General features: G+C 33.3%; 1 protein-coding gene across 7 annotated transcripts in view; it reads right to left on the minus strand.

Annotated features, from left to right (window-relative positions):
* The window catches only part of LOC111155265 (calcium voltage-gated channel auxiliary subunit alpha2delta 1), a 504,879-nt gene that overhangs the window by 229,205 nt on the left and 261,119 nt on the right, over positions 1-14,555 (minus strand). For all 7 annotated transcript variants that reach the window (XM_022515388.1, XM_022515390.1, XM_022515387.1 and 4 more), the window contains exon 4: positions 5,015-5,074. In XM_022515388.1, coding sequence (XP_022371096.1) covers positions 5,015-5,074 — 60 coding nt within the window. The remainder of the gene's footprint in view (positions 1-5,014; positions 5,075-14,555) is intronic.

Genomic DNA, 14,555 nt, shown 5'->3' on the forward strand with positions numbered 1-14,555 from the left:
GCTCATGGTTATATTTTCAACTCTGCTATATTATAATGCTCTAACTATGGACATTCATATATATGCATAAACAAAAAGAGTAAGGCATCACAAATATGCCTCTTTCCCATGAAATTGGTTGTCCAAAATCTGAGGAGGAAATCAGTTTTGCTTTGTGGCTCCTTTGCATCTATCTTCATAACGAGAATAGATGGACAAGACTCTTAAAAGAAAGCAATAGTAAAAAAGTGGAAGACATGTAGCAAAAATATATTAAAATGTTTTATATTTTCCAACAGGGCAATTCCACCAAAGGAAGAAACTAAAACAACAAAAACAACAACAACAAAACACACAAATACAAAAACACACAAAACAAAACAAAAAATTAATCCATCTAGAGCCCAAAATTATTTTGGTAATCTACCAAGTTCATTCATTTAATTCATTTATTCACTACTATATCATGCCACTTGCCCACTTTTTATTCCTGAAAACAGCTCTACCACATCTAGAACCTATACCAATTTATAACTTAGAACAATGTTGACGTTGATATGATATAACCAAAATAAATATGATATTTTTTACAGTTTACATATTCACAATTGTTTGTGCCTCAATCAACAGAAGAGACGCAGTTCCATGAAATGAATAAGACAGATGAAATAATTAAATACCTAACACCCATACCTATTAACTCCTATAAACACAAAACTCTTAAAGCAACATTTCAAAATGCAATTTGAGCAAAATGATTTTTTTAAGACACAAAAATAACGCTAAATTAGGAGAACCAAGTTAGCGTGATTGACACTCAATAACATTCAGCTTCACCAGAAAAAATTTTCACCTTCTAATTTAGTTTCTCTGTAGAGCTGAAGCTAAAAAAGGCTCCTCAAATGTTTTATTTACTGGCCAATTTCTAGGCGTCTGTACTCAGTCTGCAAAGTAACAAGCTGATGCTAATAAGCCATACATAAAGATCCTACTTATTAAAATACAAATTAGGCACCCCTTATGTTTATACATGTGTAAGTACAATTAATATCGCAGGCTTAGTTGGAAATAAAATTGCTTAAGTTAACCAACCATGGCAAAGTAATCAAATGAGATTTCAAACGCAACTGGAAAAGATCTGTTCGGTAGAAATAACAGCAATTATTGCATGCAGAACAATTAGTTTTCTAAGCTCTCTTTTTTCTTTTCCCACCTGTCCTTAATAATTTGTCCATCATAAGTGACATAAAATGTCACCTTTAACACCCATAATTTGCGTGGAGACCTGAAAGGCAGCTGGTAGATACAGCTTATTTACAAATATTAGTTTGAACTTGTAAATGCATGACCGCATAAATCTTAATCCATTTAGAGTGTATGCCCTTTGTTAGCTCAATTGTACATTCAATTGGGAACTGAGTGGCGCGGAGGGAGAGTGTGAATTACAACAGGGGCCTTTTCTGGTTGCCAACATTTTCAGCATTTTAGCGCTCTGCCTTTTGTTCTTGTTGTTCCTGAGATTTCGCTACATTAAAGAATAGGAAATGTTAATCAACATTTTGCCTAAGTAATATGAATGAATTTTGCCTACTTACACTGGAAGGAAGAATCAGACAATTGTATCTTTGGGAAATGTTAACATACCTCTTAGGAAATGATTCCTGCCTTCTAAATCACCTTACTGTTAAATTACTAATGGGTGGCATTAAAGAATTGTCACAGTGATACAAAGAGTTAAATATCTTAAAAGACAAAGGGATTATAAAATTTAAAAAGAGGGCCTTTTGGAATCTGGTAGCATCTACCTTCAAATTAAACATTTTTAGATATTTGGGTAAAGTAGTGATAAAATTTGCAATTATTTTGGGTGGTCTCCTAAAAGAAGAGGAGATTTAATGTTGATTATTTCTAGTTTCTAGACAAAAATTTAAGTTTGATTTGTTTTATGGCGTCAAAGGATTTGTTGACTCTTGCTACATAACATGCATTGAGGCATCATCTGGTTCATCAGGCAGAAAAAAAGGAAAAAGTGTGTCTTATTTTTGCAATATTTGAGTTTAGACAATCTGCATTCACATTCTCTTCTTCAAACATATAATAACATGATATTTCAAAGGGCTCTTGAAATATGAAGACTGTTGTGAAGACTGAATGTGGCTGGCATGATATGAGACGTAAAGTATCAATTCTCCGTGTGCAAACTGGGACAGTTTTGTCTTCTGTGCACATTGTTCACAATCCTTCCAGAAAGGTACTCAGGAAATGAGTTGACAGAGCTCTAAAGTGAACTAACTTGTTTTCCCTTTAACAATCTCTTTTGATGTCAATCAATATGTTCATAGGTCCTAAATAAATTGTAAAGTAATCTAGGGGGAAATTAAGAACAGAATTTGTCCAAGAATTCTCTTACACGGTGGTCACTATTTGCTAAGAACTCCTAATACTTACTGAGAAAACCATTTACTTTCTATTTAACCACGTAAGACTGAGTAATAGCTTCTGTGTCATGGTGGGACCAATGTGTCCTCTTGCATGACTGATCCTAGCAGTGTTACTCGGTGGGGACAGGCACTGAGAGAGCAGAGAACGGGGGTTACAGTTCAAAGTAAACTTTTTCACATTTTGACACCTGAGAAGTCAGAATACATCTTAAAATTGTTAATGCCTCATAACTTAATTGGCTTCTTTTTTTCTTCCTTAGCAATACATAAATGGTAGGGTGTCTTACAACTGATGATGGCTCGGATGCCATAAAATATGGTAGAATATGTTAACAGCCAACACATATTGAGAGTTTTTACGTCATGGACAAGGGTTGCCCATTACTTCTGCAAGGAGAAATAAATCATTGCCAAATGTCAATTTAGTGTTAATCATTTGACAATATCAAGGGATTTACAATATATCGAGAAAAGAAACCCTTAAGCCAGAAAGCTATAACATAATAATTAAACAAAACAATACCAATGATACCAATGATATAAATGGCATTACTCTATCGCTGCTTGCCTCTTTATTCTTGTCCACATTATTTCTCCTTAGGAAACTGAAACCGACCTATAATTAATAAATGGCTATTGAGAAATATTACCTAATTCCAAAGAAAAATTTATGAACAGCAGTGGAATCAATATATTACAAAAGCTGATCTGTGTGAACTTAATGATTTTTTGAGTTCTAAGAATTACTCAAAATTTAAACTAAAACAACATTAATCGTACTAACCCAACACTAAGCAGAATAGAAGGTCTAGCTTTATACCCACTATGTCTTCACATTGCCTTTACAATGCCACCTTCGAGATGGGAGGAAAAGATCCATTTTTATTTAATATTAACTAATTATTTTTATTTAATATTAACTAATCAAAAGATATTTATTTGGACAAATTAGTTTGGCTACTTTTTGTCTATTAGATGTGTGGATAGATAACAACAACAAAAAATTCAAGTTTGTGTTCCTTTCATCAAAAAGAAACTAACAATTTGTAAATCCCTTCATTGGATGCACTTACAATTAGCCCTCGATACTCAAACTTATGTTTCTAAGTTAATCACCAATTTTTTTCTCTATAGATTATGGATGACACCAATTATGTCCAATTACGGGCTAAGCCAGTACCTACATGACACCAACTCTGGCAATATGACCAACTGAGTAAAAGAACCAAACAAACTGACTGTAGTCAAATAGAGTCTCTAGCTGGTAGACTAGGTATTTAGTTTAATAAATATAAATCTCAGGAAAAGACAGTAACAATAAATAACACCAGAGGCATGGAAGACTAACCATTACCATATATTATAAGTGAATATCATATCATGTAGCGTATTTTCCTTTGATATACAACATAATCATGCTAACACAAAGTAAAAGTGCTAATTCCTAATTGTGTTCTTTGAAGCACAACTTTCTTACCCACAATTTTGAGACTTCTGTTTTACAAAACATACAAAACCAATTTAATAACAATCAAGCTGTCACTCATACTCTAATTCTATTTTAAACATCCCTCAAATTAGTTATATGGGACTTTTCTATGATCAGAAACTAGAGAGATTTTCACTCTAAATGAAATAATTCAAATATGTAAGATAAACATTTTAACAATGAAGGGCAAATTTTTTTCACTATGTCTCTGACTATAAGGAGACTGGCTGATTGATTGATTGGTGAGTTGGAAGACTGGATACATTGATAGATGTATCAATAGATGTATGGATGCATGCACAGATACAGAAACAGAAGAAAGAAGATGGATGGATAGATAGATGGATGGGTGGATGGATACATAGAGAAAGAAGAAAAGACAGATGATAGATAAGAGAAGATGGACAGATGGATGGATGGATAAATGGGAGGAAGAATGGATGGATTAAAGGATAGACAGAGAGATGGATGGATGGATGGATGGATGGATGGATGGACAGATAAACAAAATTCATTATGATGAGAATTTCTGCTATTTGTATAATTAGCTCAGTAACTCTTAGGGTACAAGCTTATCAAAAATATATATGGAAAAGCTAGTATCAGTTAGAACTTCTAAAAATAGGCCACAGTGAAAGAAAGATTGGTTCCAGCTAAAGTGGAGCAAATTAAATTTTACAAAGTTTAATACATTCATTCTTACTTCAATCACACTACCCACCACCAAGGTGATGGTAACATGCACAAAACTTCTTACAAACTCCCAAGTTGTTAAATGCATCTTGTTTTTCAACTGGTGTATCCATATTATCTACAGTGGTGATTCAGATATAATAATGTAATTCTATCTGGATGTAATTAATTTTACAAGTAACTGTGATTATAGGAGAACATTTCAAAAGACTTATTTTAATATGGAACATAAGCAAGAACATTTTGACTAACTTACTAGCCCTGACTACCCAAAAGCAAATTTTTTAGAGAAACAAAACATAGCACAGTTTTGGTCTTAAAACATTTAAGATTCTATCACTAAAAAAATGGCACCCTAATCATAATGGATCAAGAACAAAACATCACTCAAGTGCTTAAAAAGGGTCCTTACCGCAAAATCCTCTCTCCACTGGTGGGCTGCTTGAACCTTCTCTGCTTCCAAGGCCAAGCGCTGAAAAGGAAACATCATATCTTAGAATTCAAATGACCACATGCATATATACTTGTGAGTACACAAAACACTGAGGTTTTCAAATCAGTTATAAGGACATAAAAAAGCAAAAGAAACTCTTTATTCATGAATCATAAATTCCCAATCATTTAGTAATCTAACCTACTAGAGCTGATATACGTGTATTTACTCAAGTAGTATGAATAAACAACTATTCCTGAATAACATGGTTTATTACCTCTGTTGTCATCAGAGGATGTGGACACCGGGAATGCCTGCTTTCAATGACTAACATTTCAGCTTTAAAGAAAGCTTTAATAAGTAGATTATATTCATCTTGGTAGAACCCCATTTTTTGTAAATACCTTCATAGCATATATTTTTATCTACGTAAAAAGGAAATGATAGTGAGAGACCAATATGGGTTCAATGCCATCCTAGGCATCTTCTTAACAGCATATTAAGGTTTTTTTTTTTTTAAACCAAAAGCCATCAAAATGAAGTAATTTTCTTCTTGCTGAAGTACATTCTTATTAGTTCTTGAGAGATAATCTGTGAGTACCAAACTGTCACAAGCTGCATATCTGAAAACAACCTTATGTCATACTTGCTCTTGTATATTAATGTAGTTCAAAATTTCTAGCCTGGCTTTTCCTTTAGCACTTTTAAACCATTATTCCATCAAGTTTAGTTGGAGATAAAATGTCTGTTGTCAGTCTGCTAATCACATTTTATAGACAAACTCTATTTTTTTTCTTTCTCTAACAGTTTTCAGACTTTTTTCTTTGTATGTCTCAGAGTTACTATCACGCTGTGTGAGAAGCTTTTACAAGACACAGTGACATTTAGTGATAACACAGATCTGAAACCAGACCGCCTCGATTGAAATACCAACCCTGCCACATACTAGCTGGGCAAACCTGGGAATTTTCTCAGGTGAGTAATAGCGAAGTAGGCTCCTGGGTGGCTGAAAGGATTAAGTGAGTGATTTAATGTGCAGTGCTTAGAACAGTGCCTGGTTGACAGTGAGGAACATAGATGTGAGCTATCTAACTTCGATTATTATGATTCATTCCATTTGCACTCCATGTCCCTTTGAGAAATGACTCAATGTTAAGTTCAGCGGTAGCCTGCCCCCAAGCACAGCTAGGAGACAATGGCAGAAAGAGGAAGAACAGAACAGTAAATATAGTAAATATAAATATTAAACTCATTCTTAAGAAACAAATAATCAGGATAAGGTTTAAAAAAGTACAAATCTTGTAATGGATTACTGGTTCACGTTTTGATCTTTCACTGTGAACTACACCTCAGCGAGGGCTCTTCCAAAGTAGTCCAGACTGTACTTGATAACGGAAACATATCTTTATGCCAGTTTTTATATTAGTTACTGATTTGGAGGCCCTGTTATGTAATACTATGATCAGTTCACTTATGAAGCTATTAAGTAGGTATTACTGATGACTATAAAATACTGCCAAATGGGAGATCTACAGTTAGGAATTCCTAAGCTGAATTTAAAAGAAAACTTCTCCAGTGTGCTTAAAATGACAATGGTTTCGGTTTATCAGCCAGTACGCAAACATGGATTAAATGAAGAGGTAGTAGAGGCACCTCGGTGGCTCAGCTGGTTAAGCACCCAACTCTTGATTTCAGCTCAGGTCATGGTCTCAGGCTTATGAGATCCAGCGCCATGTCAGGCTCCACACTGAGCATAGAGCCTGCTTAAGATTCTCTCGTCTCTCTCTCTCTGCTTGTGTCCCTCTATTGTTGCATGTCTCTTTCTCTCTGTCAAATAAATAAATAAATAAATAATCTTTAAAACAAACAAACAAAAAAAAATACAATACTTCTGAAAATTCAAATTCAGTTTGAAAATGTTGCAGAAAGTTAATAAAAATAGGTAAAATGGAAGCAATGTCTCTGTAGGAAAACTTTAGGATGGGAAGATAAAGAAAAGACAAAATGAGAAAATAAACCAGAAGGCAAATTCTTTTTTTTTTTTTTTTTTAAGATTTTATTTATTTATTAGACAGACAGAGATCACAAGTAGGCAGAGAGGCAGGCAGGGAGAGAGAGGAGGAAGCAGGTTCCCCGCTGGCAGAAGAGTCCGACATTGGGCTCCATCCCAGGACTCTGAGATCATGACCTGAGCCGAAGGCAGAGGCTTAACCCACTGAGCCACCCAGGTACCCCCAGAAGGCATATTCTTGACAAAATTCAGAATACAGGTCTTCATTTTTAACAGGCAATACACGAAGAGCTAAATGTTCATATGTATAGAATGAATAATGAACATTTTGAGAATTAAACAAAATACTGGGTAAAACTTACATAAGTTATATAAGTTTTTTGACTAAGAAAGATTAGAACTCTAAAATGTCTTTATGTCTTAGAAAGGAATGTTAAGATTTTTCCTTGCACAAAACACAGAAGGAGGTCGCCATTCCCACAGACAAAACACAACAGAGGACATTCTCACCCACAGAGCCATAACATGCTTTTCAAAGCTCCAGCTCTAACTACCGCATTGTTCTCTATGCTGGAGAGCATAAGAAAGTACAACTTAATTGATCTGACCCTGAATCACATGGCTTATGATATGAATAAAATCTATGTTTATAAGCTATAATGACAGTAATTGTCAGTTAATTATTTCTAGAAAAAAAATTAAAGGGATGAACAATGGCAACAAACTTCCAAAAGACAATTCTCCTAGGAGGAGAGACCAAGTCAGCTTTATTTCTTTACTGATATATATTCCCTTATTGATATATATATATATATATATATATATATATATATATCAATATAAAATCAATAAAAATATATAAAATGTATATTTTTAAACACTCATTTTATGAAGGAATGTCATTTATTGCAAGATTCTAAAATGGTTCTAGAAACTTAACAATGTAGTTATGTATAAGAAAAAAAGGTATTTTGAAAGATTGGTTTGATGCTTAAAAGTTGCTAAATTTTATATCCCCAGCTTAGAAATCTATAAATACATAATCATGAAAATGCACTACTTTGCTCATGCAAAACTTAATGAAATATTTTTCATCTAGTAAATTTCATGATAAAACATAAGACTGAACTTTACACTTACAGAGTGTCTTGGGGACCAATAGTTGATGATGGTGCTCTTTCCTGTGGCAAAAGACAAGCTAACCATGACTTGGAGAAAACTGACATGTCTTCTGGACACTTCAAGTCCTTAATTAACTTCTATTCTGGTCAAGTGACATTTTAGTTTTAAGGCCAATGATCTACAGCTAAATGCCATGGGCAAATTGTGTTAAGACTGATAAAATTCCTACCTAATAAAATGTGAACATTTGCTCAGTATATGACTCAGTATATAACTACAAGTTATGGCCACAGGCCATCCTATAACAATAACTTAATTCAGAATAAGGAAAATGTGTTTTTTCTCATTTAATTTATAGTACAGTTTAATCTAGTATCAAACATTAAAACCAGACCAAGTATAGACAGATACAAAAGACTCAACTCAGCATAAATACCTTTGAGAGAAGATAGAAACAATTCTGCTCTTATTAAGATAAGTCAGATAGATTCATTAAATGGCTTTATCATAAATGATATAGCATACATTATATGAAAATTCCTTGGGTATAGAATGATAAGTATATATACAATGTTATGGATGTATTACTAATATATACATCCCTACCTACCTATTGGTTTAAGCATTTAAAACAAAAAATCATTTCAAGACTATTTTGAGGACTCATAAGTTTAACAAAATGACTTTAAGCCTTCTGACTCTAAAGCTTATACTCAGACTACAAAACCAAACAAGTCTCCATTTAACCCATTAAAAATGTTAACATCACCAGACATTCAGAGAATATATAAAGATACAAGAGTACCAAAACCAGAAACACTGGTAGAAAACTCTTTCAGGCTAATGTAAAATTTCCCAGCAAATTTTTGGAAATCACTGAAGACAAAAAACAAAACAGCACAAAAAATCATATATCAGCTGAGGAGCAGTCTTTACGTTGGTCTTGCCCTCGGATCCTGAGAGAACACTGCTAATCAAAGAAAAGGCTTTTGATATGCAGTGATCTGTAAGGGAAAAAAAAAAGAAAGAGATGAAGAAGATGAAGAAGAAAAGAAAGAAACAGAAATAGAGAATGGGAGATGTTTATCAGATCAGAGAAAGACCAGCTCCCTTGAAGGCCTATTCATTCTCAGCCTTCACTTTTTGTCATATCCTTATCTCTTCCACTAGCACTGAATTCTGTCAGGTGATATGAAAGTCTAATACAAGCGGTATAATTATACAGTGTATACTGAAATAATTCTATCATTCCCTTTTATAATACCTAAATATGTTTTCTCTTGGAATAGACTATTTTCTAAACCTGCATATTATAAGCTTCCTAGACTGTTCGTTAATTGCAGATGAAAAATAAACGTTTTTTGAAATATTTAATTATAAAGAATTTTCTTTTAATAGCTTTGAAAGGAAACCTTCAGGTATCATCTGACAGTTCAGTTAGATTCCAATAATGTCGACACTCATGTTAATATCAAGAATGGCTTAGAAACCTCATTCAAAGAAACATCTCCAATTTAAAACAATTTCTTTGGCCGGTGGATGTCAAGATTTTTCTTTCTAATAAAGAGATAATAGATGAACACAATAGACTAATCTAAGTAAAATATGCAAGTTAATGTAATTAATGTGCAAATACTTAACACCCAATAAGGATTAGCCATTTGTTGTGTGGCATGTCACATATGCCTATGTTGACAATTTTTTAATTACTCTAATGAGTTTTGCTTATCTTCATCAAATGTTTTTAACATATCAAAAGAATCGGGATAATCATTTCCATGGTCTAACAATACCTTCTGAAAACGGCAGACCTGGATGAAGGAAGAGACTTCTATGTTTGCTCCTACAGGTACAGGCAATTACGTTGAAGGTATAATGCAATGGGCACGAACTTTTCAATCAAACAGATCTGGTTTCCAGATCTGGTGCCGCTATTCACTAACTATGGGATTTTGGCAATGGACTTAACATTTTTCAGCATTTAAGAATAATATCTACCTTCATATTTTCTATTTCTAAGCTAAATATCTAGCACATTAGAAACTCAATGAAGTTTGCTTCTTTTTAAATCTTTCAAATGTAACTTCAAAGACTAGACTGGGTTAGAACTATAATCACTGATGACCAATTCAACATGGACATATATGAGTGAAATGAATGGAAACATCTTAACAGTCCCTACATTTTCACTGTATTTTGCCCTAAACTCTTGCCTATAGAACAACAGGGTGGTCCAAATGCAATTCAGGGGATATCGTGATTTAACACAGTAGACAATAAAATGAGCTTAATTTTATTTTAATTTATTTTTGCCATAAACAGAATGAGAAAAGAGAACAGATCATTAATGTTCTACTTTCTTACCTCATTTCTTGAAATACTAAAAAAAGAGAGTGAGGTGTAACATTTCTTTAGCATTCCTTATGTTGAAAGGAAGCAGTGAAGACCTCAAGTAGACATCATCATACTTTCATATCTAATACAGTGTTCCATTTCAAAGGTAAAAAAATGTACTTCTCTTTCCAATATCTTTAACCAAATAATGGGAAACAAGGCAGTGTTTCTTTTTCACATAAAACAAAGCATAAACAATTTTATTTAAATTGATATAAATAAAAAAAATAAATAAATAAATTGATATAAATACATATGCCCCTCAGGATCTATCAAAGTTCTTGAACAACTTACTACATCCTGGTGAACAAAAATATCACTATAAAAATTTTAACATGTAGACAAATTACTATATATATATATATATATATATATATATTTTTTTTTTTTTAAGTCACATCTACTAAATTCTTTGAAAAAGATCTATTGGCTGAAGAAGTCAAGTTGGAAACTGGAATTTAAGATTGAAAAGTTATAAAATTTGAATAGGCTAACCAAGATGAGTTAAATGTGGCACATTTCAACACTTGATAACTGTGATCACTATGTAAATACCCATCCTGACTGGGAGGAAGACATATAGTAAGGATATATAGTAGTATATAAAGATAGATAGATAGATAGATAGACATATATAGGAAGATATATAGTAAGGATTTATTGAATATAAATATATTCAATATATACTCAATATACTGAATTTTGATATATTCATATTGAATATATTCAATATATTATATTATATTCAATACTTTTATTCAATAAATACTTATAAATACTTGCTGTACTGGAACTGTTATGTGAATAAAAATATAAGACATAGTCCCTACTTTTAAGGTGTTTTTATACACATCCCTAGATCATATATTATAAAACCAGCACATACACACACAGACACACACATACACACAACCACACACAAACAGATCATGTCATCGGTGTTTGACAGATGTTTTCTTAATGGTTACAAAATACATACTTTGTTAATTTTACTTTATGTCAATGGAATTTGTCACATGGAGAACACATTTTTTAAAGTAGTGCTTTTATCAAAAATGGAAATACCTCAAATAACAGGATAGATTCTAAAAAGAATGTTTACTCCTGGACATTGACACTTAGCCATGGGTCTTTTTATTTGTTTGATCTTGGGGGGAGATTAAAAATACTGAAAAGCATGGAAAAAAAAATAGTCTGAAATCCATTACTCAGAATTCATCTTTATGTTTAGGTTTGCTTTAAAACATTTTATACACAAAACACAATATTAAAAGTAACCTTGATGTTCTCTTCATTCACCTCCCCTGACCAATTTCCCTACCCAGAGCAATCTGTATAAGGCATTGATCTGTATCCTTTGGCGTTGTTTGGCGTGTATTTTTTTTTAATAGCATAAATGTTATCTGTGGTTGACACCATGAATTCTTCTTTCTAATTAATAGTTTGCATGCAAATTGAACGCCAAAGAGAAACTACCTGCTTTAAGGGGGTGGAGGGGTGATTTGTCTGAGGAGAAACCCATCACCCTGGCAAGTGACGATTTACACTGAAAATGAGAATCAATTAATGTCAATGAGTTTTGACAAATGGTTTTGGAAAGTAAAGATAATGCCTAGAGGGGAGAAGAATGCTCGGGGAAACAAAACCAGAGCTATTTCTAAGACCACTTTTTAGCACCAAACCTCTATGCATCTTCACCATCAGAACACACTTATTCCTTCTTTCCATCAAGGGACCATCATTCCTTCTGCAGAGGCATTACACAAGCAGTTTGAAAGAAGCTAAATCAACACTTAACCGAAACTACTTTTCAAAAGACATGTCGATTCCCTCTCACTATGGAGCTATGGGTTACTAAGCCCATGTTTACAAAGATAACCAAAATGCTATGGTGCCTGGGTGGCTCAGTCAGTTAAGCGTCTGCCTTCACCTCAGGTCATGATCCCAGGGTCCTGGGATCCAGCCTGCATCAGGCTTCCTGCTCAGGGGGAAGTTTCCTTCTGCCCCCTGGCTCTGTCTCTCTCTTGCTCACTCTCTTTTTCTCTCTCAAATAAATAAATAAAATCTTAAAAAAAAAAAAAAGATAACTAAGCGCTGTTTTTATGTTTTACTTATTGCTTGCTTAAAATACGCTTTTGGAGACTTCCTGCTTTTGTTTGATGACATGAAACATGAGCACATAATTATAATCATTATCTTTCTTTTTTTCAAACTCTTTTTTGTTATTCTAGCAGAGCAATCTCAAATTGATTCCAAGACACAAAAAATTATTTTTAATAAAATTTTATTTTAATTTAGAAAAAATACATTCCAATGATTGGAAAATTCTAATAGGCCCTGATAAAATAGCTTAACACAAGTCCATCTATTTGAGTTTATGGAGGAGAAAAAAAAAGGAGTTTGCATCTTGACTATTTATTATGAGAAACTGGTTACATAATATGTAACTTTTAATACATACATTGATTAAAATTATTCATAAATAAACTGACCAAGTAGAATAAAGTATGTGGTCTTATTTAAATCTTTTCAAATATTTTAATACTTCTGTAAATACTGGAATTATGACATAAAGGAATTATGAAAATCAATAGTAAAACATAATTTGTGACTATATTAAGCCAAATTACATATAAATCCTATACTGTATAAGATGCAAGTAAGGCTACAGATTAATTCTTTTTGATAGCCTATCATTTTCTTACAATTGATTTGATTCCAGGTTATGTGAAATAAAAGTTTCATAATACAAACACTCTTTCTCTTTCAAGTGCAAGCTTTAAGGGAGTATAATATATGCAAACCATATAAATAAAAGCTGTTGAAATCAAGCCAGTCATCATTTACTCTTCTATTAGTGAGTCCAGGGAAGAATAAATCTTTTGGAACATGGCTTCTGGATCACATTGTATAGATTTCAGTCTGGATCTGCTATATTCAGAAACTGCTTTTGAAATTAACCACAAAGCTTCAAGTCTAATCTTTGGAGATGTAATTAGCTCCAAATAAACTGGCAGACTCTTGGAACACAGAAGACGGGCTAAAGGAGATGTCATCTGGTAAGAACAGCAAAACTCCTTTGAGTAGTAGTGAAAGTAAATAATACACAACTGGTAATTATCATTACCTTTTCCCTGTTTTTTTGGCTCTACAGCACAAAACAATAAAATAAAAAGATTGTTCAAGTGAATTAATTTCTGTATCGGCTCTCCACATTGAAACCTGCAAAAAGTCACCAGATGGGTTTCTTCAACATACCGCATACAAACCCACTCAATCCCACCACCACCCAAAGATTCTGATTTCTATACATGGTGTCATTACCAGTATCTACACTTTTAGTACACCTTTTCCTGGGACTAAACCTTGAAACCCCCTCCCCTTCTAGAGGAAAACATCTGTAGCTACCTTAGACATATGGATTTAATTACTCTTGGAGAAACGATGTCTTAAATAGAAGTATAATTTAATGGAAATCAACAAAAATAACACACTGCCTTTGATGAGTGCCACACAATGTTGTACTCATCTTCCTCGCTCCCCCTCCCCATAGACCACTAATGTGAGTTCATTACACGTAGCATGCAGTTCTTTCATATCTGTCCACCTCCAACATCTCACAAAACGTATAGCAAGAACAGGCACTCAATTAAATGTGTGTGAAAATGTGGGAATAATCATTTCCAAGTATTTTCGACGTTTTTATCCGGTTGCTTTTAAGACTTAAAACTAGGTTCACTAAATTATCATCATTCATTATCATGGTACTTTGAGAGGCCACAGAAGTTGTCTTCCTACATGACAAGCATCTTGCTAGATTAATACATCATTACCTAATTCACCAAAATTGCTGGATTAATTCATCATCACCTAATCCTTAAATATATTAGTAGAATTTGCCTGTGGATGCGGTAGGGATCCAGGGTCCATGTGATTGCACTCTAGAATTCTAGAATTAATCTACAATCAGTGGCCTTATTCTCTGACAGTTGA

Source organism: Enhydra lutris, unplaced genomic scaffold (genome assembly GCF_002288905.1).
Source record: "Enhydra lutris kenyoni isolate GAN:26980312 unplaced genomic scaffold, ASM228890v2 scaffoldscaffold40, whole genome shotgun sequence".
NCBI classification, from domain to species: Eukaryota; Metazoa; Chordata; class Mammalia; order Carnivora; family Mustelidae; genus Enhydra; species Enhydra lutris.